At 45.6% G+C, this 27,119-nt stretch overlaps 1 protein-coding gene across 1 annotated transcript in view; it reads left to right on the top strand.

The window, feature by feature from the left end:
* Nucleotides 1-7,568: 7,568 nt before the first annotated feature.
* LOC147684284 (uncharacterized) overlaps nucleotides 7,569-27,119 on the top strand; it is a 48,172-nt gene continuing 28,621 nt past the window's right edge. Inside the window, exon 1 of the mRNA XM_086940152.1 lies at nucleotides 7,569-8,464. Coding sequence (XP_086796278.1) covers nucleotides 7,569-8,464 — 896 coding nt within the window. The remainder of the gene's footprint in view (nucleotides 8,465-27,119) is intronic.

Raw genomic sequence — 27,119 nt, 5'->3', positions numbered from 1 at the left:
TTGCGTGGGTGAGTGGCGTTGCGTGGGTGAGTGGCGTTGCGTGTGTGAGTTGCGTTGCGTGTGTGAGTGGCATTACATGGGTGAGTGTGGCGTTGCGTGTGTGAGAGTGGGCTTGCGTGGGTGTGAGTGGCGTTGTGTGTCTGAAAGTGGTGCTGTGTGGGTAAAAGTGGCACTGCGTGGGTGTGAGTGTATTTGCGTGAGTGAGTGGCATTGCGTGGGTGAGTGAGGTTGCGTGGGTGAGTGGCGTTGCATGTGTGAGTGGCGTTGCATGTGTGAGTGGCGTTGCATGTGTGAGTGGCGTTGCATGTGTGAGTGGCGTTGCATGTGCGAGTGGCATTGCATGTGCGAGTGGCGTTGCATGTGCGAGTGGTGTTGCGTGGATGAGTGGTGTTGCGTGGATGAGTGGTGTTGCGTGGATGAGTGGCATTGTGTGTGTGAGTGGCGTTGCGTGAGTGAGTGGCGTTGCATGTGTGAGTGGCGTTGCATGTGTGAGTGGCGTTGCATGTGTGAGTGGCGTTGCATGTGTGAGTGGTGTTGCGTGGGTGAGTGGCGTTGCATGTGTGAGTGGCGTTGCGTTGATGAGTGGCGTTGCATTGATGAGTGGCGTTGCGTTGATGAGTGGGGTTGCGTGGATGAGTTGCGTTGCGTGGATGAGTGGTGTTGCGTGGATGAGTGGCGTTGTGTGTGTGAGTGGCGTTGCGTGAGTGAGTTGCGTTGCTTTGAGTGAGTGGCATTGCATGTGTGAGTGGCGTTGCATGTGTGAGTGGCGTTGCATGTGTGAGTGGCGTTGCATGTGTGAGTGGCGTTGCATGTGTGAGTGGTGTTGCGTGGGTGAGTGGTGTTGCATGTGTGAGTGGTGTTGCGTGGGTGAGTGGCGTTGCATGTGTGAGTGGCGTTGCGTGGATGAGTGGCGTTGCATGGATGAGTGGGGTAGCGTGGATGAGTTGCGTTGCGTGTGTGAGTGGGGTTGCGTGGATGAGTTGCGTTGCGTGTGTGAGTGGCATTGCATGTGTGAGTGGCATTGCGTGTGTGAGTGGCGTTGCGTGTCTGAGTGGCGTTGCGTGTCTGAGTGGCGTTGCGTGTCTGAGTGGCGTTGCGTGTCTGAGTGGCATTGCGTGTCTGAGTGGCGTTGCGTGTGCTGCCTTCATTAAAAGGGACAATCTAACTCCTGAAATATTCTTGATTATATAACCCAAGATCAAACAAAAACTAATTAACTATTGGAAGAAAAGCACGAGACCTTTAAAAAACACTTTCCTCCTTCACTAAAGCATGAAGGTATACACCAAGTTCAATAAACTGGGTTCTAGAATATTAATTTAATGTAAATATAACTGGTGTGGCTCTGATTTTATACTTTGCTTATACTTTTTTGTTAAACAACTGTGTAAACTAAGTGTTCTGGCATCTAGATGCGACGGACCACACTGTAGAAAACCTCAAATCCAAAACCGTGGCATAATGTAAAGAACAGGAATTATTACCACGATAGCCCATTTTATTGGCTTTATAGCTAAAACAAGCAACTGTTAGATCAGTAAAAGCTAAAAACACATTGGGATTTTGACGAGAACAAAACATTAAGTGCCCACATTTTGAAAATCACTGGGATTGTTCTCGCTATACTAATGTTTAAGAGGAAAAAAGGTCAATGAAACTCAACTGCGTGTACCAGAGATGAGGAAGAAGAACTGTTAAACTAAAGTGAAGTAAATAATTACAAGGGAGGACGGGTGACGAGACGCACGGAGAGCAGCAGCCTTTGATGTGCTGGCCGGCCGTGCAGTGAATAATTAGGGGAGGAGAAATGCTGGCATGAGGCCGAGCGCACGCTGGGGTTTTAGGAAAAAAACAGAGGAGGTGGGCTTAGGATTCTTAGAATTAAGAGAAAAGAAACGATCTGCATAGCAGAATGATAGTGGGGAGGAGGGGGGGGGGAATGCGAAACACAGCCTGGTGACCGTGAGAAGTGTGAAGTAGGGGGCGGGGGGAGTGGATGCCTGAAGTGAAGCTGCTGGTGGCACCACGCTGGGGAAACAGATGGCTGGCTTTGATGTGGTGATGCAATGGGGAAACCTGTGGGGAAATGGGCTGGCTGGGCTCGTTCACGAGAGGCTTGTGGTCACGTGATTCTCCCGATTTTCACATGCACTGTGAAGAAACTGCAGTCGAAACTGCAGTGGTTTGACTAGTGGATCGAGCACTTGAATTCTCGCCATTTTCCAATGGAAAAGGCGAGACCTAAAAAGCTTTAAGACAATTAGAGGCCAAAAGGATTTTAGAACTGGACAGTAAGCATCCAAAAGGGCTCAACAACACAGAGGATCTTCACAACTTTCTCTAAAGCCATTATCAAGTGCAACATGTGAATTTTTTGGGTACACTTGATTCTCCAGCTGCTGCAACAGCTATTTTCTTCCCCTCTTCCCCTGTGTCTGTTTTTAATATATATATATTGACTTTTTTAATATATATATCTTCTAAATCAAATAAACCATTCTTTTTTATATAATATTTGCACATTTGCACAATCATATTTTTGCACTACTATGGCATTTTCTGTTCGGGTACTACCCGAGGAATATTTTCCCAACATATTGTTTACACAAGGCGTAATTTAGAACGTACCCATGATATCCTACTTGAACATACCATCAGTGAGACTCATTGATCATGTGAATTTATTCAGTTATCAATCTTCACTCACAGTACTGTAGCAAATTTTTAATATTTGTAGAAACGATTTTTTATAAATATGGTATTTATGTATTTATTGACATACGGTACATATGAACCATTTATATTTCTATGACAAACTGTACTATTTCTTTGTATTATTATTTATTCAAATGCCAGATTTTTATTCGCAATCACAATGTCCTGTATGGATTCCTGCATTTACGCAGACAAACTATGTTATCAAGTTTCCCCCTGAAATAAGATCTATTTGGAATGACCAATATTTACTTTTTACATCCACCATGTGTAAAATGTGGAAAAAAGAAAGTGCCGCAATTATATCTTTTATGTCTATTGTATCACATGACAAGGGTGAAAGCATCAATAAAAAAAGGCAGAAAAATAGTAAGCAGACTGCGTGTCCGCCAGTGATCAAGGATACTTAGTTATCCGAAATGCGCCTGACGAGGCTTTAATAAATCAAGACCTGCCAAACCACGTAAATCGGTGTCTATTTCCCTTCCTCTGAAAGATTGCCGGATGGTGTGCAAGAGACGATTTGGGGAAATACCGTTTGGATATATATATATATTTGTATATATATATATATATATGTATATATATATATATATACATATATATATATACATATATATATATATATATATATACACACACAGACACCCAACCCGAATCGCTTCTACCTTTCTTAATATGTAATCTTGAGTGAATTTGCAACTTGTATTTATGTAACTCTAACCTCTAGTATCTGTAGTAGAATTATGTAGCTACTACCATTCTTATGTGAGTTTAGAGTTTATCTGTTTATATCTCTTATGTAATTCATGTACTCTGCAGTCCTTATAAAATGTAACCGGTTCTATTGTGTAAAGTGCTCTGACAACTTCAGGTAAAGTTCATGCTATATAAAAATGCATAAATAAATAAATTCCATATAATTCCACTACACAAACACACCACACAATTCCACAACTAACAATTCGAAAACAACCGACTCCACACCAAATACATCCACTACAATCCAAACCAAAACACATAGTTAAGACATCGTCATTTATCACGCAAATAGCTCGAACTTTCACTAATGCGAGACCTAGTGCATTGCAATTTATTTTTTATGCATATGGGCATGCAGACATGGTGACATATGTATGTGAATTTGTCATCACGCTCACCCACCAACATCATACTTAAACAGACATGCATAAAAATCCATACATGAATACAAGTTTTTTTGGGATCATTTCTGTCAATGTTGAAATACTTTGGAAAAAAACATTGGCAGGGCCAATTTGTGCGCATGGGCAGCCAATAGGCATGAGCTGTTTGCTACGCCAGTGCTTGTTATATGATTTTGGAACACGATTTACATGTTAAAACATGTCCATAGCTGCACGGGTTCCTCACCCTGGGGCCTGAGAGTGAGGGAAGTTTTGAGGGCCTAGCGGGCCTTGATTACTGGGCACGGCCCATTCATCCTTTGCAGCCTCTGTGTCGTGGGTTGACACCCACCGGTCGACCCTGCATTGAAATTCCCAGCTGTGGAGGCTCCTGCGAAGAATCCGGAAGGGGTGGAAGAATGCCAGTGACCATGCAAGCCCAGATTGCCTGCTGTTTGGACACCTGGAGGAGCAAGCCTGCCAGACCCCGCCAGTTGCCCTGAGGCCTGAATGCGGAGTTGGCGCACTGGACCTGTTGGGGCCTCACTGTGGGGGCTTGAGCGCGGCCGGGAGATCTGACTTCGTGGTAGAGATCCACCTGCCCGAGTGTCCTTCCCCTTACCACAGCTGGAGCCCAGCATGAGCTCAAGATCAGCCGGGGATCGACCACGCAGCCTCCGCCCACCACCACCCAGAAGTCTACCCCTACGTCCATCATTAGCTTAGGGATCCCTCCAGGCCCAAGATCACCACCTGTGAGTGCAACAACACCCTGAAGACCTGGCTGAAAGCATGAACCCCAGCAATGGCAAGATCATGCTGTGTAAATATTTAATATATTTTTATCCAACCTTAATCATTTCAACTATTTTAAAAACGTACTATGGAGTGAATTTGAAACTTGTATATATATGCAACTCTAACCACTAGTATCTGTATTAGACTTATGTACTTCCTACCATTCCTGTGTGAGTTCAGAGTGCATCTGTTTGCAGGGCTTTAAGTTGGCCGGGTCCTGCCGCTGCTCAGCACCGGCAGTTCTTAAAAGCAGGCGCCGAGACAGGTCCCTATTGGGCTCTCCATTTTCACCCTCACACTCAGAATTGGGGAAAAATCTTAACTCTGCAGCAGTTAACTGTTTTGATGAAACTTTTATTTTTTTACAGTTCTGTATTGCTTAACTCGAAATGCTTTCAATGAGCACAAACAAGGACATCTTCTTTTATTTTTTGGCAGGCAAGGATGATTAAGTGATTTTCCCAGAAACAGGATGTTGAGCTCACTCTGAGACTCAAACCTGCGTCCTCTGCTCCAAAGTTGGCAGCTCAGCCATTACGCCACAACCTCTTCCACAAGAACTAAAGCATTTTCAATATTATATTCAATGAAGCCATAGTTGTATGTATGTATGTATGCATGTAGTATATTTATCTCATGCAACTAACAACCTTTGCCAAAGCCAATAGTCGGGCGGCACATTATGCTGAGCGCAGATTTTTAACATACATTTTTAAGCCACGCCCCTTAATTATATCGGCCACGCCCCTTTGAGAGAGACCCCCCAGTTTTTTCATCCCACTTAAAGCCATGTCTGTTTGTATTTTTTATGTGATTCATGTCCTCTGAGGTCCTTATGTAATGTAACTGGTTCTTTTGTAAAGCGCTGTGACACCTTTGGGTGAAGAGCGTGCTACATAAAAATGCATAAACAAATAACTCAGACCGCTCTAGGCAGTCCTGTCCAGTATCACGCAATAGGTGTGACACTCAAGCATTTCAGTGCGGTGATCCGCATCACCGCACTGAAATGCATTGTCACGCATTTTGCCACCTGCCAGCGCGCACCACCAGCGGCGCCGGTGCACCGGCTATTTGCTGCTCCCGAGAGAGCCTGCATTAATGGGCTGAGCTCCTAAATAGTTAAACCATCAGGTCCTCTCAGCTCTGGTGACTGAGTCAGAGCGGCGCTACAATGTATCAACAATGCGGCGATATTGGCTGCGGCGCCAGCGTGGCGCGCAGCTTACACAGCCGACACTGCTGCCAATTGGGGGTGCTGCCCTAGTCTCAGCAATGTCGATGGATGCTACTGCTGTCAGTCACGGCACAGCATGGGGGCCGGGATTAATCCGGATGTCCGTGCGGCAGGCATCTATTTTCATTTAATTAGCCGATCCAGCAATGGGAACCGTCACCCGGCTGCTGAGGAGAGATAATGCGGACTCCGGCGTCCGCTTTCGTGTTTCAGCAGTTCAGGATCCCCTTTCTGTCTGTTTACATTAATTAGCGGCCAGTGATCATTAAGTTGGCCGCTCCAGAACATTGCAAAGTACATTTGTCTTCTTTTTACTGTTCAACGTATGTACGAATGAGGGAAAAATACCCGCTTTAGGTGCTTTTCACAATTTTTGCAAAGGCAATAAAATACTCCTCATGCCAATAAAAAGGCATCCAGGTGTAACCCTATCGGTGAGTGGCCAGTTCAAGAGGACATAGCTGTGAACTGCTGCAGTTGGTAAAGGCAATACTCCACAGCGGCCAGCCTAGCCCTGGTCAGACACAGGTGCTTATTACTGGAGGAGCTTGAATGTGCAGACTGAGAGAATTTGATACAGCATTTGAGCCGGGCCAGGTCTGATTGTCACTTCTTATTATTAAAGCCTTAAGCTATGAGGTGATAGTTGTGTTAGAAGGCGGCTTTGAGGGTCACAAGGTACAGGAGGGGGGATACGTTGTCCCTGCTAGTTCGTTCTGGGGCTTCTCAGCACAGTTTGCTCAGTTCATACAGAGGGAGGATGAGGCGCTTGATTCTGTTTAAGTCCACCCATGGGAGCTCCATCCAGTTTTTGGTGACTGTGAGGCTCATTAGCAGGCCCTGTGGCCTCTCACATCCTGTTTGATACAGTTGGGTCCCACAGTGCCCTTCCATTTGTGGTGCTGTGCAGCAGTTGTAAGATCTTAGAGTTTCTCGTTGCTCAAATGGGTGTAATTTCTGATATTTATATGTTGCTGTCGTCTTGCGAGAAAGTGTCACTCATAGTCGTTTAAACGTCACTCATAATTACACTGCTGAACTTATGAAAATGTCACACATAGCAATCTGAAACCTTGGCAGCTATGCTAGTCTGGAAAGTTCGTTCATCATTGTAAATTTTTAATATTTTCCTGTACATTCCTCACCCTTGCTTGCTGTGTTTGATATTGTGTTCTTACCCTACCTTTTCTAGTCTTTTGTATATTTTTGTAACGTTCTATTTTGTAACATTTCTCTCTTGTGACCTCACTGGTTCTATTGCTCAGCGCTCTGACACCTTTGGGTAAAGTCCGCGCTTTTTAAGAATGAATAACTCAAGCTCGCCCTCCGCTGGTCACTCCTGGACATGGCAGTCCCTGCCCCGTCAACATCACTCCTCATCCCCAGCAGGCCTGCCCCTCTGCGCACGCGCACTGCGCATGTTTCCCCATACTGAACGTAGAAAACATGGCGCTCACTTCGCCCCGCCCACTTCCCCATCGGCCGCTGTGTTTGCGTTCCAGCAAGGGCCCGCGTTGCAAGCCTCGATCTGGCTAAAATCTGTCCCTCTAAGAGCCCTGCTGATTGGTCCCCGCGCGCGCCTCCTTCCGTGCGGGGACCCCTCATTGGTCCTCCCAGTTCCCTCGTCCTCCTCGCGGCCGGTGCGGCAGGCTCGCCTCTCTCCTCCGCCAGCCATGGCCTGGCCGGCCTCGACGCTCTCTCCTCCGGCCCCCGGAGGGGACGAGGAGGAGGCGGAGGAGGCGGAGCCCCGGCTGCTGCCGCGCTCCTCCCCCACGCCCAGACCCCGCCCGGCCGAGGAGGAGGCGGCGACGGCGCCCGGGGGCGCGCGGCGCGTGCGCTTCGCCGACGCCCTGGGGCTCCCCCTGGTGGCGGTGCAGTGCTATGACAGCCTGTGCTGCGCCGAGGCCCGCGGGCTCCCCCTGGCGGCCGGCCCGCGCCATGGCAGCCCCTGCTGCTGCGAGGGCCCCGGCGACCACCAGCAGGAGGCGCAGTGCAATGGCGGCCTGTACCCTGCCCACTCCCCAGACCCTGCCCAGGAGCTGGGGGCCCTGGGGTCCGCCCGCAGGGGCCCCCAGGGCCACTTCTACCTCTGCCCCACCTTCCTGCTGCCCATGAACCTACAGCAGCTGGAGCAGCGGGTGCAGGCGGGCGGCGTGGAGCTGGAGAGCCTGCTGCCCTGCCCCGCTGACCGCCAGGCCATGTGCGGGGTGCTGCGCGTCCTCAACCTCTCCTACCGCAAGAGTGTCTACGTCCGCGCCTCCTTCGACCGCTGGACCTCCTTCTACGACTACCCTGCCGACTACCTCGCTCCCTGCGACGACGGCCGCACCGACCAGTTCGCGTTTCGCTTGGCTTTCGTCCCACCTTACGACTTCGACGGGGCCAGGCTGGAATTTGTGGTGCGATATGAAACACCTGCCCAGACATTCTGGGCCAACAATGGGGGAAGGAATTATGGCGTGGTGTTGAAGGCGGCTGGGGGTGGCCCAGCGTCGCCACCCGTTAAACATGTCGTCTCGGAGGTGGATCAGAGGCGTCTGAAAAGCTGCTTGAAGCCAGTTAAAAATAGGTAACTCCGCCCTCCCCTAGCCAAGGGTGGGGCGATAATCGATACAATTCGGTTTTGCCACTGAATCATAGTTGTTATCGATTATCGAATGCTGAAATATTTATTGAGCTTTGCTGTGAGTGTTTGATTTCCGTCAGTATTCATGTGTTCTTCTGTTAACGCGTCTGAAACTGGAATAGTCTCGTCCTCTGCATGCTTCAAGTTCGTGGTTGTAATCAAGACTCCATGATCCCATCAGCCCACGCTTCATATCCCTATCCCTGCTTGGCTTTACAGTCTCTTAAATGTAACATCAACACAGCATGTTTGCTTGTCCCAACAAAGGTACATTAAGAAAACACATCACTAACAGGGTTCCGCCGGGTCATAGTGCAAGGTTACCTGTAATCTCTGCTTTAGATGACCTACATAGAATCATGGATGCTACAGGTTCAGGAGCTCTGGTTCCCCTGGACCTCTCTGCCACATTTGACACAACTGATGGTAATATTCTACTAGAAAATGTGTCCGATATAGGAATTAAAGGAATCATGTTGGCCAAGTTCGAATCATCTTTACAAAACAGAACACAAATAGTTTCCTTTCCCCCACTTCTGTCACCCCCTACAGTCCTACTGTGGAGTCCCACATGATCCATTTAAAACTCATTGCTGTTTAATATCAGCCTTTAATGGCATCATTTAGGGGCTATTTCATGGTAATATCCAGTTGATTTTTGGCCAGATGTACATCTGTCTAAAGAAAGTGGAAATTCTTCAGCTATGAGTCTTGAGGCAATAATATGCTGGGTGGGTGTCTGCTTATTACTTGAAACTTAACCTTAGCAAAACACAATTGCTATTGATGTCACGTAAAGCTAGGGTTGATGATTTACACTGGCCTAACTTCATAGTCTGGCCTCCTGGATTTTCATTGTCAGTGCGTAACAAACAAATTTACCTCAATTACAACCTAAGCCTGCCAACTTGTATAGCTAACACTACAAAGTCCTGCCATTCTGAACCAAAATTGCTTCTACCAATTTACCCACTGCTAGAAAAAGGCCTAAGAATTCAGGTGCTAAATGCCCTAATTCGGTCAAGAATTGTTTATGATAGTTCAGTCCTATTGATTGCACCAGTGCATAATTGCAGTTTATTCAGAATGCATCAATTTGGCTGCTCTCTCGTTTGCGATAAAATGATTCAGTTACTTCAGCCAGAAAAAACTATATTGACTACCATTACACGACAGAGCCTTCTATAAGTTTAACAATTGTTTACAAAGCCATCTACCCCAACAGCCGGGCTTTTATGGCTAATAAATTCTCTTGGTATTCCCTTATAAGATATCTACGATCCAACACCTAGGGGCATATTATCAAGAACAGGAGATAAAATTATCGCTGCTTTATCGGCAGAAAACTGCTGATAAAGCGGCGATAATGGGCTTGACAATATGCTCTATGGAATTCCAATCGAAGCCCATGTTAGATGTGAAGACATCTAACATGGGCTTCGATTGGTATTCCATAGAGCATATTATCAAGCCCATTATCACTGCTTATCTGCAGTTTTCTGCCGATAAAGCAGCGATAATTTGATCTCCTGTTCTTGATAATATGCCCCCTAGTTCCTTTTACAAATACCTACGGGCCCCATTAGGATGGCGGGTGGATCGCCCCTGCCAGGCTCGCAGTAGTCACCGCCAGCCTTGCGGGGTCGATCCACCGGCCATCCTTGCTCTAAAGACCCCTCGCCAATTTTAGTATGGCGGGGGGTACTGTCCGCCGCTTTTCCGCCCAGGTCGCAAGGCAACCGGGGCGGAAAAGGTATAATATGGTGGCGGTGTCTATCAGACACCGCCAGCCATATTATGATGGGCAAATTTGAATGCCTTTCTGTGGTTGCAATTCCATGACGGAAAGGCATGCAGAAAATCCCTGCAGGGGCCCGTTGCGGGCCGCCAGGGGCGGTGGGGGGTGCACATGGGGGGTACCTATGGTACCCCCCAGCAGCTCCATGCACAGCATGGTAGGCACCGCGTGGTGCCTGCCATGCTGTGCATGGAAGTGCAAAGCATGCCTTCCTGCCATTGTGGCGGGCGGTGCTGAGTGCACCGACCGCCACAATGGTAGGAATGCAGGATGCGCCTGCCACTGTGGCGGGCGCATCCTAATGCTGCCCACGGGACCCCTGCCATTATGGGGGGCGGTCCCTGTCCACGATGGGATGTCCGCCCGTCATCCTAATGGACCCCTAAGTGTTCGCTCTTCCATGTTTGGAAATTGGGCGTTGCCAGAGGCAGCTAAACTGTGGAATGCTCTGCCTGTACAGATTCTTACACATTTGTTTTCTCTTGCACTTTTTGAACTCCCTGAAAACACACCCCATTAAGCAATATCTCCCCAACACAACTAAATCAACTTTCACAGTAGCACCAGAAAACTATTTGGTGAACGCTGCAATATTAATAATAGCAAAACCTTATTTTTTGTATAGCATTTTATACCACATTTCTGCTTTTTCTAAGCTATGCAAATAAATTAAACTTTTACCCAATTTATGGTGCTCATCTAACCGACCTTTGGGAAGGTGAAGTCTGAGTTACACGCAAGGATAGCTTAATGAGCTACACATTGGTTACTGGTGATCAGGAGGTCACAAATTCGAATCCCATCAAGGCCGTCTCATCCTTTGACCCTGCCAAAAATGAGTAAATTTAATACCATGAATGGGTAATAGTAACATCTGCTATTTGCAATGCTTAGAAATTACAGAAGCGCTCTATGAAGCAATATATAAAAATCGCATTATTAATTATAATTATTGCGGGAAACATCCTTTACGACGCAACTTTAACTATGCAGTACCTTTTCAACGCAGGTTTAACAAAGAAAGTCATTACAACGAATTGCGCTGGGGACGCTGCAGGATAGGCAATAGTTTAATTTACTATCCAAAACCTTCCCTACTATCCACGGGGACTGGAGTTGGAATAGTAAATTAAACTATTCCACTATCCAGCGCCCCCCCAACCAAGTCGTTGTAACGACTTGCGTTGTAAAACCTGCGTTGTAAAGGCATGCGTAGTAAAAGCATGCGTTAGGATGACATACATCCAATTATTGCTGGCTTTTAGGCTTGTCGCCTACTGATTACAGCTTTGTTCCAGCAATTTATTTTATTTACACACTCTGACAACATTTATTCGTTTTTGAACCCCTTCCATGCTGGTGACGAACCCCAGCCGTCACGCTCTGCGGCGCTCGTGTGCTGATGACGGCTGGGGTTCGTCACGGCCCCGCCCTGTTCTTTTGTTTACCGCACAGCGGCGGAAACGGCCCAGCATGGAAGGGGTTAAAATATTTTTCTTTACTCATAACTTGTTTATAAAAACAGAACTAACCATATCCTAAGTTAAAGTTAATTCATCAATAGATTGAATATAGTATCCTAAATATTTTGCCTTACAATAATATTTCGGAACATTATCTGATGGGACCTAAACTACCATAGTCGGCAATGATGAATTATGTTTAGACTATAATCTCACATATCATTCATAAGTAGCTCTTAGTATTATGTACACAATGGCCATAGTCTTTTCATTATGATATTTGTTGTCCCAAATAAATTCAACTCATTATTCATTAGAATATCATCCCTAGTTTACTGGTGTTAATTAACAAATTAGAAATATAAAGACAGCTATCAATATAGTTTATATTTGAAAAACAGTCTTTCACCCACCAAACATTTTAAGTGTTGTCAAACATAATTTTTTGTTGCATACTCATGGATAGGAGATACCAGAGTTATTGTTAACACAGAATCATTCAATATTACTAAACTAAATACAGCAGTAAATGGGTCTGAACATCGACAGAGAACTGCAGGTTTTCCTTCATTAGAATGCAAAATTAATTTATGTGGGGCCAATTCACAAAAGTAAATTTACACACAAATATACCTACATATGTAAATTTACTCTTACACTTTATAGTAAATCTACTACTTTTGGCTAGTCACCATTTCCAAGTGTAAATTTACTAAAAAGTGTATATTTACATGTTTCACCCTCTGAAAGGGGTTGAGCCAGATATATGAGTTTAAAGTTTCTTCTAGTAACTTTTCACCTGTAGGCAGAGTTCTCCGCCACAGGGATGGAGCAGTCCATATGATAACGCATCAATAAATATTAAAATGTTTTTGAAATTATAAAAAACAATGAAATATTTTATAAGCAATATTAATGTAAATTTAATTTATACATTGTAAATGTTGAATCAAATAAAAATGTTACACCACTATTAATTGTAATTAAATGTTTAGCTTAACTATATTCCATCAAATGAAACTTATTTTCTAAAGATTTGTTTAAAACAAAATCTAACCTAAAGTAGAATATGTATATTTATTTATGTATAAAAAAAATACAAAAATTAGGTAGATTATTTAAATTAATGAAAATATTTAAAAAGTTACATTTGTTTTTACTTTAAAATATTTATCAAACTATAATACAATATGTTTTATTTATAGGTTTTTTTAAAAATTCAAATTAAACTAATTCATTTTAACATTTTATCTTATGCGATTCTATTTTAAGCCCCTGTCTCCATTACTTTGTATGTAAGGGTGTTTCAGTACCTGTGAGTGACCACGTGTGATGCTCAACTTGCTCAAAGACTGGGCTGGAGTATATTTAAGACTGGTTTGTGCTCTTATATATTATAATAGTCTACAAATAATCTAGGTTTATAGTGAACCAGTTAATCACTTTCATGGACATAAATTAATTGAATTAGTAGGAATTAAATATTTGTTGAGTCACAAGAAAACTGGTTCTAATTTATTACTACTGTAGAACAAACATATGTACATTCTGAATCTGAAATTGAAACAAAATAAAATTTAAAGTTGGGACTTTTAATTTATGCCGCATAGAGGTATGATGTCTTGTAAATGAACTACAGAATAATGTTGATCTTGTGAATTTCTAAGTCAAGCAGTTTATAACCTCTAAAACAAGGAAGCCAGGGTACTTAAGAAATAGTGGTTGACCACAAGGCACCCAGAAAAGGTTTCATCAAGGCCCCATTACAGTGAAAGTATGAGGATTAAAGTTTCAGGCGGGTTGTAAATGACTTAATTCATTTGACCGGTAGAACATTTCCTGGGGTGACCTATGAACAATAATGAATGTATCATAAAATAAATGTAGATTCTAGATCATTAAAATATCGATTTATAAGGATTACTAATGTTTGGTGAGGGACTAAATGATCTTCAAATATTAAAAAAATAAAATAATAAGTAAACTATTAATAAAATTAGAGCGGTAAATGTATTTTATTTTTCTGTTATGTTAATTAAGGGCAGTGAACTACGCAATATATTTTAATGAATGATTAATTTAATCTCACTTAAATAAATATATTATAAATAACATTCTACAAATATTTAGGGTTTTACAATGCACCATATTCACAAATGATATATGGAATAATATAAATGTTATTGACAAACATTGAACCTTGGAAAATCCGAATTTTGCATGATTTCAATAGTGTGGTTTGTACAATTTCCTTTACTTAGCCCGATGATACTATTTGTATCAATAGACGAGTTTTCTTGGTGAGAGTAAATACATCCCAAGTACGTATCTGAAATATAAAAAAATAAAAGAAGTTATAATATAAAACACATTTTAAATAAGAAGAATCATATTCTGCTGATCTGATAATGTTGTTAAATATATGTGTCAGGGTCGGCCTTGAAAAACATTTATAGAGAATACATTTGCATTATCATAGAGCATAAGGCTAAAAGGAGAGAGCACCGTAAGTGCCAGGCACTTCATTCCAACCTCACCACAAAATCCTCCTGAGTGTCTGAAGAGCATGAAATATGTTTAGACAGTTCCAGATTTACCTGTCACACTAACAAACTATGCAAAATGATTTGCTTTTTTGACTGAAGTTGTCCTTTTGTTTTAATTTCCAAGCACTATTCATGGCAGAATCATGCGTCTCCAAACTCGGCTTTTGCCAGCAGCAGCATTTCTAAAGTCTTTTGTTAGAATGCCTGAAGACATTTAAGCCCTGCATGCTGTCACATACAGCTATTTTTCACTTGGAGTAAGGTAGTATAAGCTTACACCCCCCCCCCCCCCCCAGGTGAGGAATGAAATATGCTGATATCAGCTTGTATACCTCCTGCAGCTATCAAATTTCTGCTGAAAGCTTCAGTGCCCTGGAGCTTCTATTCATACGTAGGAAAAAACTGCACAAACAGAGCCCATCTCAGAAATCGGGATGTGCATGTCCATGACAACCAGCTCTACTTGAACGTCTCCTCCACTACAGACATCCAGTGTTTCAAACACTACTTACAGCGCAGCCAGATCTGCATATCCAGCACCTTCCTGAATTTCAGCACAGAATGGCTGTTATTCTCTGAAAACAACACAAAACAGTACAAACCTGACTTAAATACATGAACCCCAACTCTCACTTAATGTAAGTGTTGCGGATTTACCTTGACACCAACCGCATCTTCAAGGGAGACCGTTCCAGGAAAACAGTGAGGGGCCTGGTGTCAGTCTGTCTACTTAAGAAAGTGGAACAATTTCTCACAGAAAGTGAATTTAGAACTGCTGCTCAAGCCTTCTTACTCCTACATCTGGATGGCGGCAACTTCCTACTTTACAGACTCCTAGAGTGCACTGCCCCGCTCTAGGACATTCTACGCACCACAGTAGTCTTATCAAAGGCTTGAAGAAATAGGAGTGCATTACTCCCACCTCGATGGGAAGCCACATGCACCACTTGCCAGCCCGCCCCAGGTGCATCATCTGCAAGGCCATTGTGGCCGGCGATCAGTTGCCTCTCTCAGCTCCCTCCAGACCCTCATTGATATGATCTTCACATTCATGTACTCCAACATAACTAACAAGAGAACATTGCAACTTTTATGTTGGACTACATGAATGTGAAGATAACATTTGTGAAAAGAATCTGCCATCCACAAAGGACTGGATTAAAGAACTGGTTCGTTTTTCTTCACAAGTTTCAATTGAATTATTCCATGTGGACTGTTACAATCTTGACTCATTAGATTACAAGGTAGCCCAAGGGCACAGCAGTGCGTGCAATGTAAAGGACAACTGTTCTAGGGTTTTCATACACAACTGTGTGCCATGGCAGCAACGCACTGCATGTGATATAGGTATATCACCCCTACAGCAGGCCTTACAGCCCTAGGGCAGGGTGCACTATACCCATATGTGGGCATATCTGTGGGGGTGGATGTCCCTGTGATATCTAAGCAGAACCATAGATATTACTGTGCACAGGGAAGCCATGACAAATACATGGGCTGGACACTTAGGGTTATGAGTTTCCCGACTACATGATAGCTTCACTGTAGCCCAAGATATTTGGTACGAAACACTTCGTCTTGATAAACCCACACTGATGCTAGTGGAGGATTTATTAAGCAGGGCACCCAGAGGGCACCTTAGAGGTATCCTTTGAAAACCTACAGACTGTTAGTGTGTTGACTAGCTGGTCTCGACCAGCCAGACACCATAGACAGGTCTCTGACCTCCTGAGGTGAGAGCTTTTGCTTTCGTAGGCTAGGAACAAAGCCTGCTCTTGGCAGAGGTGTTCACACCTCCTCCATGCAGGATGTGCATTCCAGGGCGGGAAGCTTCAAAGGCCCTGCCACTTTTGTTCTGCAACCCAAGCCTCTCCAGATAGTGGAGATGCCCGCCCTCCTGTCTTACTCCCATTTTTGGTGGCAAAACAGGCGGGAAAATTAGTAGGATTAGGAGGTGTGCCCACATTCAGCTAGCACCACCCCTAGGTTGGCCAGCCGATGTGGACCCCACTTTTTAGATTCCTCCATCTTGTTTTGGATGGAATTTCCATTCTAGGGTCAGGGCTATGCCCGCAGGAAGTGGTCATATAGAGGGTGTTAACACCATAAAGGTAGGTAGCCCTTTGGCTACTACCTGTCACTCCCCTTAACCTCCCTAAATTGAGTATTTAGGTGGCAACCCAGAACTCAGATTTGATGGATCAAGAGAAGAAGGACGAACAATAGTCACGGCTTGGCGAGAACTACAGCACAACTGTGGACTTATGGCTCGAAACCCTGCCCGTTCTCAGCCCTCTTTCGACAATTGCAACAGAGTGACTCATCCTGCAAGCTGGAGAACGACCAAAGCCTTGGGTAGCCTGCCAGCACTTCGAAAATCGCCTACAGTTTCCCTTGGAATAGAGGAGCTACTCCCCTGCAGGCACCAAAAAGCAGAGTTTGGTCCACGCCTTGCAGCTCCCCGGCCTGACCAACACCGCAGACAACAAGGATAAGGTACGTGTGCTCTGGAAGGTCAGTGAGTGTGAAGACCACCAGGACCAACTGAAGCTGTGCAACCCCAGCCCCGGGATACCAGAAGCCCTGCACCAGATACACTAACAGTGTCTGGTCCTTTAATCCTCTGAATCGTACGATGCTTAAATGGGTTCCACCTCTCGACAGTTCCAAGGTCTGAGTGAAACAGACACGTTGGAATGATCAGGCAAGGGAAGGGAAGGATGGGGACAGCAGGGAGGGAGACCTGTAACGAGAACAAGGCAATATGAGACAAACACTGTCAGTTCTGATTGTAATAAGCCATCACACTCTCTTATTACACATAAAGTCTATATGAACAACACAAAGCTACAATACCTGTAAATGAAAATAACGCAGCCTGCGATGTAAAAAAAACCAATATATATATATATATATACATACATACATACCTATGGGCAGAATAGGATATATCAGAAGGCACACAAAGTATCAACTTAATCAGAAAACAATGACATGTTGCCCAACATACTATTTAGCAATTCAGAGGCCTCTAAACAGGGGGGATATGGAGCTGACCTCCAGTGTAGCTCAACAAGCCCCTGCTGTATGAGAAAAATAAACAAGGAAGGTTATCTCCAGAAGACCCTGGAAATGTTCCAGCGTTTCCCAGGTTGAATCACCAAAGAAACATTCCAAGGTATGGAAACACAGAATTGCCTAATCAAGACTAAGCAATTCAACTATACAAGTTCCAATACGCGAGTGGTTATTCACTCCATTACCAAACAGCAAAGAGAATACTGAAAGTTATGCCAGTGGATGTAAGTCTAAACAGTCCCGCAAGAACCAAAGGTAAGGGTCATCCAACGGGACTGTTTTGCAATAAAAGGATCAATGTATTGCTTTCTTTTGTAATGGGGATATGGTTGGGGGAGTTTAACAAAGAATCCTCCACATAACATCAATATTGTCTGCTCATAGAAAATCACGCAAGCAGTCCCGCAAGAACCGAAAGGAAGGTTCCTCCAACGGGACTGCGCTGCGAGAGCCTGGCAAATAGCAGCAAGATTGAATACCAGGGGGGTGTGACAGACCATAGGTATTGCAGCAGCAATCCTGCAAGAACCGATAGAAAGGTTCAACCAACGGGATTGCGTGTGATATCACATAGAACAAGCAGACACTACTCCGGCGACATTTACTCTAAACCAACAAAGAAGTATGAAAATGCTGGTGCCTTTGCACCCCTACCAGTCCTCCAGAGCATCGGCAGTCACAGAATCGACGGCACCATTGTGGCTCCCCGGAAACAGCAATGAGCAGTTCGTGTGATGACGTCAAACGCGTCCCCGGCTCAAAGCATCATGGGAGTTGTAGTTTTTTTACCCTGAGCGCTACTGAATACTGCGATTTTTATGATTCAAGGCAGTGATCTCTGGCGGCCCTCACCATGAGCTGCAACAAACAGTGAGAGTCCAGTCCGGATTCTCACTGCTCCAGGACCAAGCTGCCAGCGTGGGGCATCATCATCATTAAGAACAACTTCATGAGTGGCCCAGCTGCCTTGGTTTTGCCCCTGCCAGCTGTTGGTCCCTGACCTCGAGAAGCATCTTTGTGCATCCAGCCCACCTAACCACTCAGCAACCGAGCCTCTCGGCCTGGGTCTTAACAAACTTTCTATACCCCTTTGCTCCAAGACCCTGCCAAAACTCTGTGAGACCTGAAATAAATAACACAGATAACATCAATGACTTTCCCTGGTATGTCCCCGACACCACCACCCACCACCCACCCAGAATCTTCTCTTCTCTGTTTCCAACCAGTAGAAGAAAATCAGGCCACAGAGATAGGACGAGTAGTCCTTCAGTTGTAGTTACATCTGGAAGCCAGGAACAGGAGGACATTTTGCAAGAGAACGAGATTATGGGCCCTTTAAGTCAGGCATCCAGCAGACCCCTTGATAAATACAGAAGTGTATATAATTGAGCCATCAGACTCAACTGGAGCAGAGAGCTGAGGAGCTTTGTACATCATGAATCAAAGGAAGACCCGAGGAGGAGATGGAAGAGAATTCTGAGGACAACGTGAGAGAAGGCATTACCCGGAACCCCAGATGGGTGAAACCTCCGACGAGAGCAGGGAAATGCCAGGAGGCCACTGCCAAAACGCAACGCCCGCCACCCTCCTGGAGGGCCGTTCCTAGCCCAGGTGCATGCTCGGTTGTTGGGAAGGTCGGGGAGATAATCGGGTGGAAGACAGGAGGTGACCGAAGCTAGGACAACTTCTCTTTCTTAACACTCTGGGGGGGGGGAAGGGGGGGGGGATAAGAAATGGGAAATTATGTGGCATCATTTGGAAAAGAAATTATGACTCCTTATTCGGATAAACCATACCTCTGTAGAAAAGAAGTTGTATCCATAGGGAACATAACTAAAACTTTATTACTTTCTCTGAGAGAGAAACTAGTGGTGTTTTATTTCTTTAGAAATGCCTGTTTGTGGAAATTCGAGAAAAGTTTTTTCCCTTCACTTGGTGATGGGATAGGAAAACGAACATACAACGGGTTTTCTTCCTCACAAGCCCTTCCCCAAAATAACCCTTGGGAATTACAGAACACTTACCTGTGGCATTTATCTTTTTTTTTCTTTGAGGAACAGGTATCCTTCTTGGAGGTCCCGATTTTAACAAAACACAGTTATTTTCATGCAAGGAGAAGTCAAATAAAACAACCTTTTCAAGATTACTAAAGTTGTCAAGGGTGGTCGATACCCGCTATTGTAACAGACCCCTTGCGACCCAAGCCCTCGTTTGGGAGCTCTCAGACTTGTTCCCCTGTGCAGCCTGTTTTTGAGTGGCCCCCTGCTCCGTCGCGCACCAGCTACCAACTTTTCCAGCATCCTGCTCCCCGTAGAACCCGGGCAGTTCTTGAAGAACTGCTGGTAGTACTTTGTACCTTGGCTCATTACAACTCCGAACCCTGAAGGTGAACCCCTGAAACCGACTGTACCTACCTTTATGCATCTCTGACTTTTCCTTCCATAGGATCGCATTGTGCTTAAAGGCGCACAACTTTAAAAGCTTTACTTACCTCTACGAATTGCTATTGAAAACACTACTTACCTTTAAACAAAGTTCTTGGTTTTGAAACATATATAAAAAGAAGTGGTATTTTTCTAATTTGGTCTCAGATTTCTTCTTCAAATGCATGTCTCATTTATTGCCTCTGTGAGTACAGCAACTTCTTATCACAGCCCTCTGATAAGCCTAACTGCTCGCCCACACTACCACAAAGAGAGCATTAGTATTATCTACTTCAGCCTTTGTAAGCCAATTGGAATCCACTGGACTCTGCACAGTGTACTTCTTTTTAGTACGCTATATAGAGAACCAGTTTCATACACTTTGCTATTTTGTCTTCTCTTTTCCTTTATTCTCTCCTTTTTGTTTCTGGTTCTATTGTCCTCATCTTTATTCCTCTACAGTTTTTTCCTCTGTTCTCACTCTCGCCTTCCCTTCTCAAGCTCTTTCCCACCTTTCACTCTTTCCCATTTCTTTCTCTCTCATTCACTCTTCTCTCTTTCTCATTGTATTTCTCTTGTATATCTTTTCTCCTTCTCGCTTTTGTGAGAAGTTGGCCCGATATGCAACGTTCGCTATTCTAGCGACCGCTATGTATCGTTCCAACGACCCTTATGGTGATTGGTTGTAAGTCAACCTTAGACCAGCTATCCTAGTAGCGTGGATACGAGCAGTCTTCGGGCTAAACTCTAGAGGGCGTGTTAAGCCAGCTGTTATACCATCACATACCCCTTGAACCCCAAGTGAAAGGACACCACACAAGTGTTATGAAAATAAACAGAATATTTATTAAGAATCACAACAGCCCTGGACTCTTTATGAGGACAGGGTACTAAGCACAAACCAAAACTCTTGGGAGAATACTTCAAGTGCACAATTTAAACAAGTGTCCGGGGACACGGGAAGTTTAGTGGTCTCGGGCGGACCCGATAAGGCAAGTCGGAAGCGAGGGACTCGGGACCCTAGAGTAAGGAAGCTATGCAGGCTCCGAAATGCCGAGGTTACCTAGCCACGAGGGCTGCGGCTGCACAAGTCTTACAGGCGTCGGGGTCTTCGCTGACGAGCCAGGAGCCGGAAGAAAAGGAGTTGCTGGCCGGCGACCAGTGCTGAATAGTTCGTAGAGATCCAAGCCTGGATCAGAGATCGTTGATACCTGAAAGCAGAGGGGACCAAGTTCGTACTACTAGCCAGTAGTCAGAGGGTACCAGGAAGGCACCGGTTGGCCGTCACCTCGACTAGGTGAGTGGGCGACGCTAGGCTCTGCAGTCTCACGGACCAGGAGGCGTTGTCGGCGACCCGGATGGAGGTGCGAGCTGTCCCACGAAGGTTGATGCTGTCGGCGTCGCTGGGCCCAGGATTGGGGCAACAAGCCTTGGCAGATTTCAGGGCCACGTGGTGGGCCTAAAATGGCGTCTTGAGTGGACCGGGAGGGTCCGGGGTGCTCCTCTCAAAGATGGGAGCAAAGGCCAGTCTGGAGCAACCAGACCAGCAGCGTTGGTTGTCGGGTGTCGTCAAAGAAGGGCACAAGCCAGCGGCTAGTGACCAGACAACGTACTGAGCAGCGAGCAGAAGGGCCCCACGCAGATCGTGGAGATGCTGGGAGACTGCACTTCGGTGCTGGAGCGGCTCAGGGTCGGGGTTTCTCGGACCCCAGAGCACTCACCAGAGAATTGCTTCGATGGTCGTGCTGATTAAGAAAGCGTGCAGGTTTTGTTGATGGCCGGTCCCTCGAGGTCTCGTCGCACCCACAGATCACAGCTGAGCTGATGACGTGGGTAGAGGTCAGAGGTGCCAGGGAAGCCGGTTCTCGTCGAGCTGGGCTGTCGGATTCCTTGAGGAAGGACTTGCAGCAAACCGCAGACTTCTTAGATGGTGCCCGCTGGTGCAGGGTGACTACTCCTTAGCCACAAGGGAGAAATCTTGAGAAGAGTCTCGAAGTCCTTTCGTAGAAAGTATTCTTGATTCAAAGATGATCTAATTTGAACAGGGGGCCCGCTCCTATCTTTATACTAAAAAAGGGGGCTGACCCGGTGACTAGGTCCTGCCTATGGGTGGGACCAGGAGGGGGGTGGTTACACCCCTCTCCCATGCCGGACTCCCCCAGGCCAGGGGCTGGTGTGCCCCTGGAACTGGTTCAGACTGGCCTATGCGTAGTGAGCACCGGGGTGCCACTCAGCAGTCACCTTCCTGTAAAGCCCTGCCTACCCAGGATACACAAAACCATGTCTGGGATGGTGCTAGCACCGCCCCGGACAGGAAACCCTTTGTCCAAGCCTCCCTCGCTGGAAGGACTCCCAGCAGCAGGAGGTCAGACTCGTGTCTGTGGTGGCAGCATCCATTTTGTGGAGCTGAGGCTTCAGTTAACTTTAACCGGGGTTCACAGTTACATACATGTCGTGTCCCTCTAGAAGGGTGGAATGCTAACCCCGTCGCCAGAATTGGCGAGGGGTTAGTATTCCAATTCGTATGACACCTTACTCGACATGTTTTGATAAAGCAATACCAAAGATAGCATTTAACCGCGAGGATTATAATGCACTTAAGAGTATATGGTATGGGATATCATGGAACAGCTATTAGGACTTGATTCCGCAAGCTGCAGACAGGCTCAGCTCATGCCAGAGCACCATCTCACACGATTCCAAGCACTCTGCCTTCAGGATTGTCAAGGCCTGCCATAGGAGTGACTGATAGGAACCTGTGTGTCCATTTTAGGGTTAGATATAGGTATACTATATCTACAGCAAAGGGTGATTACACGACTTTGCCCCAGCTGTCATGCAGCCAGTTGTGTCAAATTTAGGAGGCCAGCCAGGGGTGGCATAATACCTGCTGCAGCCCCTGGCAGCCCTGGGTACACCTATGCCCTGAGTTACAGGGTCTGATAAGGTGGCCCAGTCCCAATTGGAAATGCACCTAGGGTACATGGAATCCATTTTAAAGAGAGAGCAGTAGGCCTGGGGTCCTGATTGGCAGGGTCCCAGGTCGACTATGTCAAAAACCAGCTAAAACACAGGGCAAAAAGTTGGGGGCAACCATAGTCAGGATGTACCTTCCTACAGCTTTCACTGGCTTTCTCGGTCTTTTCTTTCTTTCCTTCTTCCTCTCATGTCTTTCTTCCCCCTTACATTTTTTCTCTCATTGCCTTTTGCTCCTTATTTCTCCTCCTTTCTTTCTTACTCACATTTCATTTTTTCCCCTTGTCTTCCTTTTTATTTCTTCATTTCCTTACTTTTTCCCCATGTTTTCTCTCCTTTCTTTATATTCCAATCCTCATTGCTTTTGCTTCTTTCTTCCTTTGTTTTAAAGAGTGCCTAGCTTCTTAAAGCAATCTCTTCATGAATTAATTTGTATGTCATTATTGTATTACTGCTGAACGGTGTGGTGGTCACTGCTGAGATGTTTATTTCCTAGATTCCTAGCTAGTGCAGGGTATTAATAATCTCAGTGCCACCTGGTTGGAAGGCAGTCTCACATGAAGAGATGAGAAACCACCCGCAACCTGAGTGCGCTAGGACTTAAACTCCACATAGAAGGAGAAATTTACATTTTAAGGAATCCATTTATGTATGTAGAGTAATGGAATGCATTTATTAATGTGTGGATGGTACGGGGATCAATTGATCAATGTGTGGCTGGCACTGGGATCTATTTATCGATTCTACTGTACTATAGGGAACAATTTTTCTCTGATCTGTTCCAGTTCATAAAAACTAAATGGCTTTTTTTATCATGTCAAGTATGCTACAGAAATCCACGAATCAATGTATGGATTGCACTGGGATCTATATATCAATGTATGGATGGCCCTGGAATCTATATATCAATGTATGGATGGCACTGGGATCTATATATCAATGTATGGATGGCACTGGGATCTATTTATCAATGTATGGATGCACTGGGATCTATATATCAATGTATGGATGGCACTGGGATCTATATATCAATGTATGGATGGCACTGGGATCTTTATATCAATGTATGGATGTCACTGGGATCTATTTATTAGTGCATGGATGGCACTGGGATCTATATATCAATGCATGGATGGCACTGGGATCTATATATCAATGTATGGATGGCACAGGGATCTATTTATCAGTGTATGGATGGCACTGGGATCTATATATCAATGTATGGATGGCACGGGGATCTATTTATCAGTGTATGGATGGCACTGGGATCTATATATCAATGTATGGATGGCACTGGGATCTATATATCAATGTATGGATGGCACTGGGATCTATTTATCGGTGCATGGATGGCACTGGGATCTATATATCAATGTATGGATGGCACTGGGATCTATATATCAATGTATGGTTGGCACTGGGATCTATATTTCAATGTATGGATGGCACTGGGATCTGTTTATCAGTGCATGGATGGCACTGGGATCTATATATCAATGTATGGATGGCACTGGGATCTATATATAAATGTATGGATGGCACTGGGATCTATTTATCAGTGCATGGATGGCACTGGGATCTATATATCAATGTATGGATGGCACTTGGATCTATATATCAATGTATGGATGGCACTGGGATCTATATATCAATGTATGGATGGCACTGGGATCTATATATCAATGTATGGATGGCACTGGGATCTGTTTATCAGTGCATGGATGGCACTGGGATCTGTTTATCAGTGCATGGATGGCACTGGGATCTATTTATCAATGTATGGATGGCACTGGGATCTATTTATCAGTGTATGGATGGCACTGGGATCTATATATCAATGTATGGATGGCACTGGGATCTATATCAATGTATGGATGGCACTGGGATCTATTTATCAATGTATGGATGCACTGGGATATATATATATCAATGTATGGATGGCACTGGGATCTATTTATCAATGTATGGATGCACTGGGATCTATATATCAATGTATGGATGGCACTGGGATCTATATATCAATGTATGGATGGCACTGGGATCTATATATCAATGTATGGATGGCACTGGGATCTATATTTCAATGTATGGATGGCACTGGGATCTGTTTATCAGTGCATGGATGGCACTGGGATCTATATATCAATGTATGGATGGCACTGGGATCTATATATAAATGTATTGATGGCACTGGGATCTATTTATCAGTGCATGGATGGCACTGGGATCTATATATCAATGTATGGATGGCACTGGGATCTATATATCAATGTATGGATGGCACTGGGATCTATATCAATGTATGGATGGCACTGGGATCTATTTATCAATGTATGGATGGCACTGGGATCTGTTTATCAGTGCATGGATGGCACTGGGATCTATTTATCAATGTATGGATGGCACTGGGACCTATTTATCAATGGATGGCACTGGGATCTATTTATCAATGGATGGTACAGGGATCTATTTATCAATGGATGGCAGAGCCAATGTATAGATGGCACTGGGATCTATTTATCAATGAATGGCAGAGCCAATTTATAGATGGCACTATAGATGGCACTGGAATCCATGTATCAATACCCTTCTTCTCTCTCCTTCCCCCTCCTGCTAAACTCCTTCTCTGGGCTTTCACATTCTCTCTTTATTCTCTTTGTCTCTTCTGTCCCACTCCTGCTTTCGTGCTCGCACTCCCTCCCAGACTGCCCTCCCGCCTTCTCTCACTCTCTCCCTCCCCCTCCTTTCTCCACTCCATTCCCTTCCATCACCTGCTCACGCTCCCTCCCCGTTATCTCACTCCCTTATTTCCTCCCTCCTTCTATTCCTCTCATGCCCCCTTAGCCTTTCCCCCTTTCCTCCATCCTCCTCTCCCCTGCCCTCTCCTCCCCTCTCGTCTCCTCTCCCTTCCCCTCTTCTCACCTATCCTCTCCTCCTCTCCTCTCCCTCTTCTCCTCTCTCCTCCCTCCATACTCTCTCCCCCATCCCCTCCTCTCCTCCCTTCTCCTCCCCTCCCCTCCTCTCCTCCCTTCTCCTCCCCTCTCTTCTCTCCTATTCTCCCCTCACCTCCCCATCTCTCCTCACTCCCCCTCTCCTCCCCTCCACTCTCCTTTCTTCTCCTCCCCTCCCCTCCTCTCTACTCCCCTCTCCTCTCCTCCTCTTCTCTCCTCCCCTCTAGTCTCCTTTCCTCTTCTCTCCTCCCCTCCACTCTCTTACCCACTCCTCTCCTCTCTTCTCCTCCCCTATCCTCCTCTCTTCTCCCCTCTACTCTTCTATCCTCCTCTCCTCCCCTCGTCTCCTCCCCCCCACACTCTACCTTGTGCCAACTCCCTCTACAACCCTCCTCCTCTTTTCTCTTCTGCCCCTCTCGCCTTCTGGCCTTGACCTTCCTCCTCCACCTCTTCATCACTCCCACTCTCTCCTCTTCTGGTCTCTTTGTACTCCCCTCTCTCCTTCCCATGCGCTCACTCTCTTCCTTAACCTTCACCCCTTCCCCCTTGTTTCGGCCTCACTCTATCCATCCTCAACATTTCCACCCAGTTAACAATCTTCCCAGCCTGTTCTCCTTCACTCACACTCGCTCTTCTTCCACCCCTCTCCTCCCTTTCTCTCTCTTTTCTACTCTTCCCTCCACACCTCCTTCCCTGGTTGTCTGACCTCCCAGCGCCTCGGTCCGTCCCTGTGTGGTTGTAACTAGTTTACACAGGGTGCTTCCCTCATTCGCTTCCCAAGTGTTTCCTGTTTGACATCTGTTCTGTTACCTGTAGGGCCCTTGCCTTCTTGCCGCTCCATGTAAAGCGATCTTACCAGTAGTATAGCAAGGATGCTGCGGGCACTGGTGCAAGCGAGGAAACTGGCCCTTGTGTCTGCTGTTGGGATAGTAACATACAGCAGTTATCATGGTTCAGTGGGATCCAACAATGCATGGACGCTAGAGGGATCTATTGATGCATGGATGCAATCAATCAATTAGGCGTTTGTTGAGCCCGACTACTCACCCGTAAGGGTCTCAAGGTGCTAGTGGTAAGGGGGGTGCGTGTTCCAGTCCATTCAAGGAGTGGGTCTATCGAAGAGCCACGTTTTAAGGTTTCTTGCGAAGATGGGGAGCGATGTTGTCTGCCTGAGGTGTAGTGGAAGGTTGTTCCAGGCTTTGACTGCGAGGAAGGGATCCGCCAGAGGGATCTACCGATGCATGGATGCTAGAGGGATCCTCCGATAAATGGATGCTAGAGGAATCCATCGATGCCCAGACACTAGAGGGATCTATTGATGGAAAAATGCTAGAGGGATCCATCGATGCATGAACGCTAGAGG

Source organism: Lissotriton vulgaris, chromosome 10, assembly GCF_964263255.1.
Source record: "Lissotriton vulgaris chromosome 10, aLisVul1.2, whole genome shotgun sequence".
NCBI lineage: Eukaryota > Metazoa > Chordata > Amphibia > Caudata > Salamandridae > Lissotriton > Lissotriton vulgaris.
This window is presented reverse-complemented; position numbering and strand designations above follow the sequence as displayed.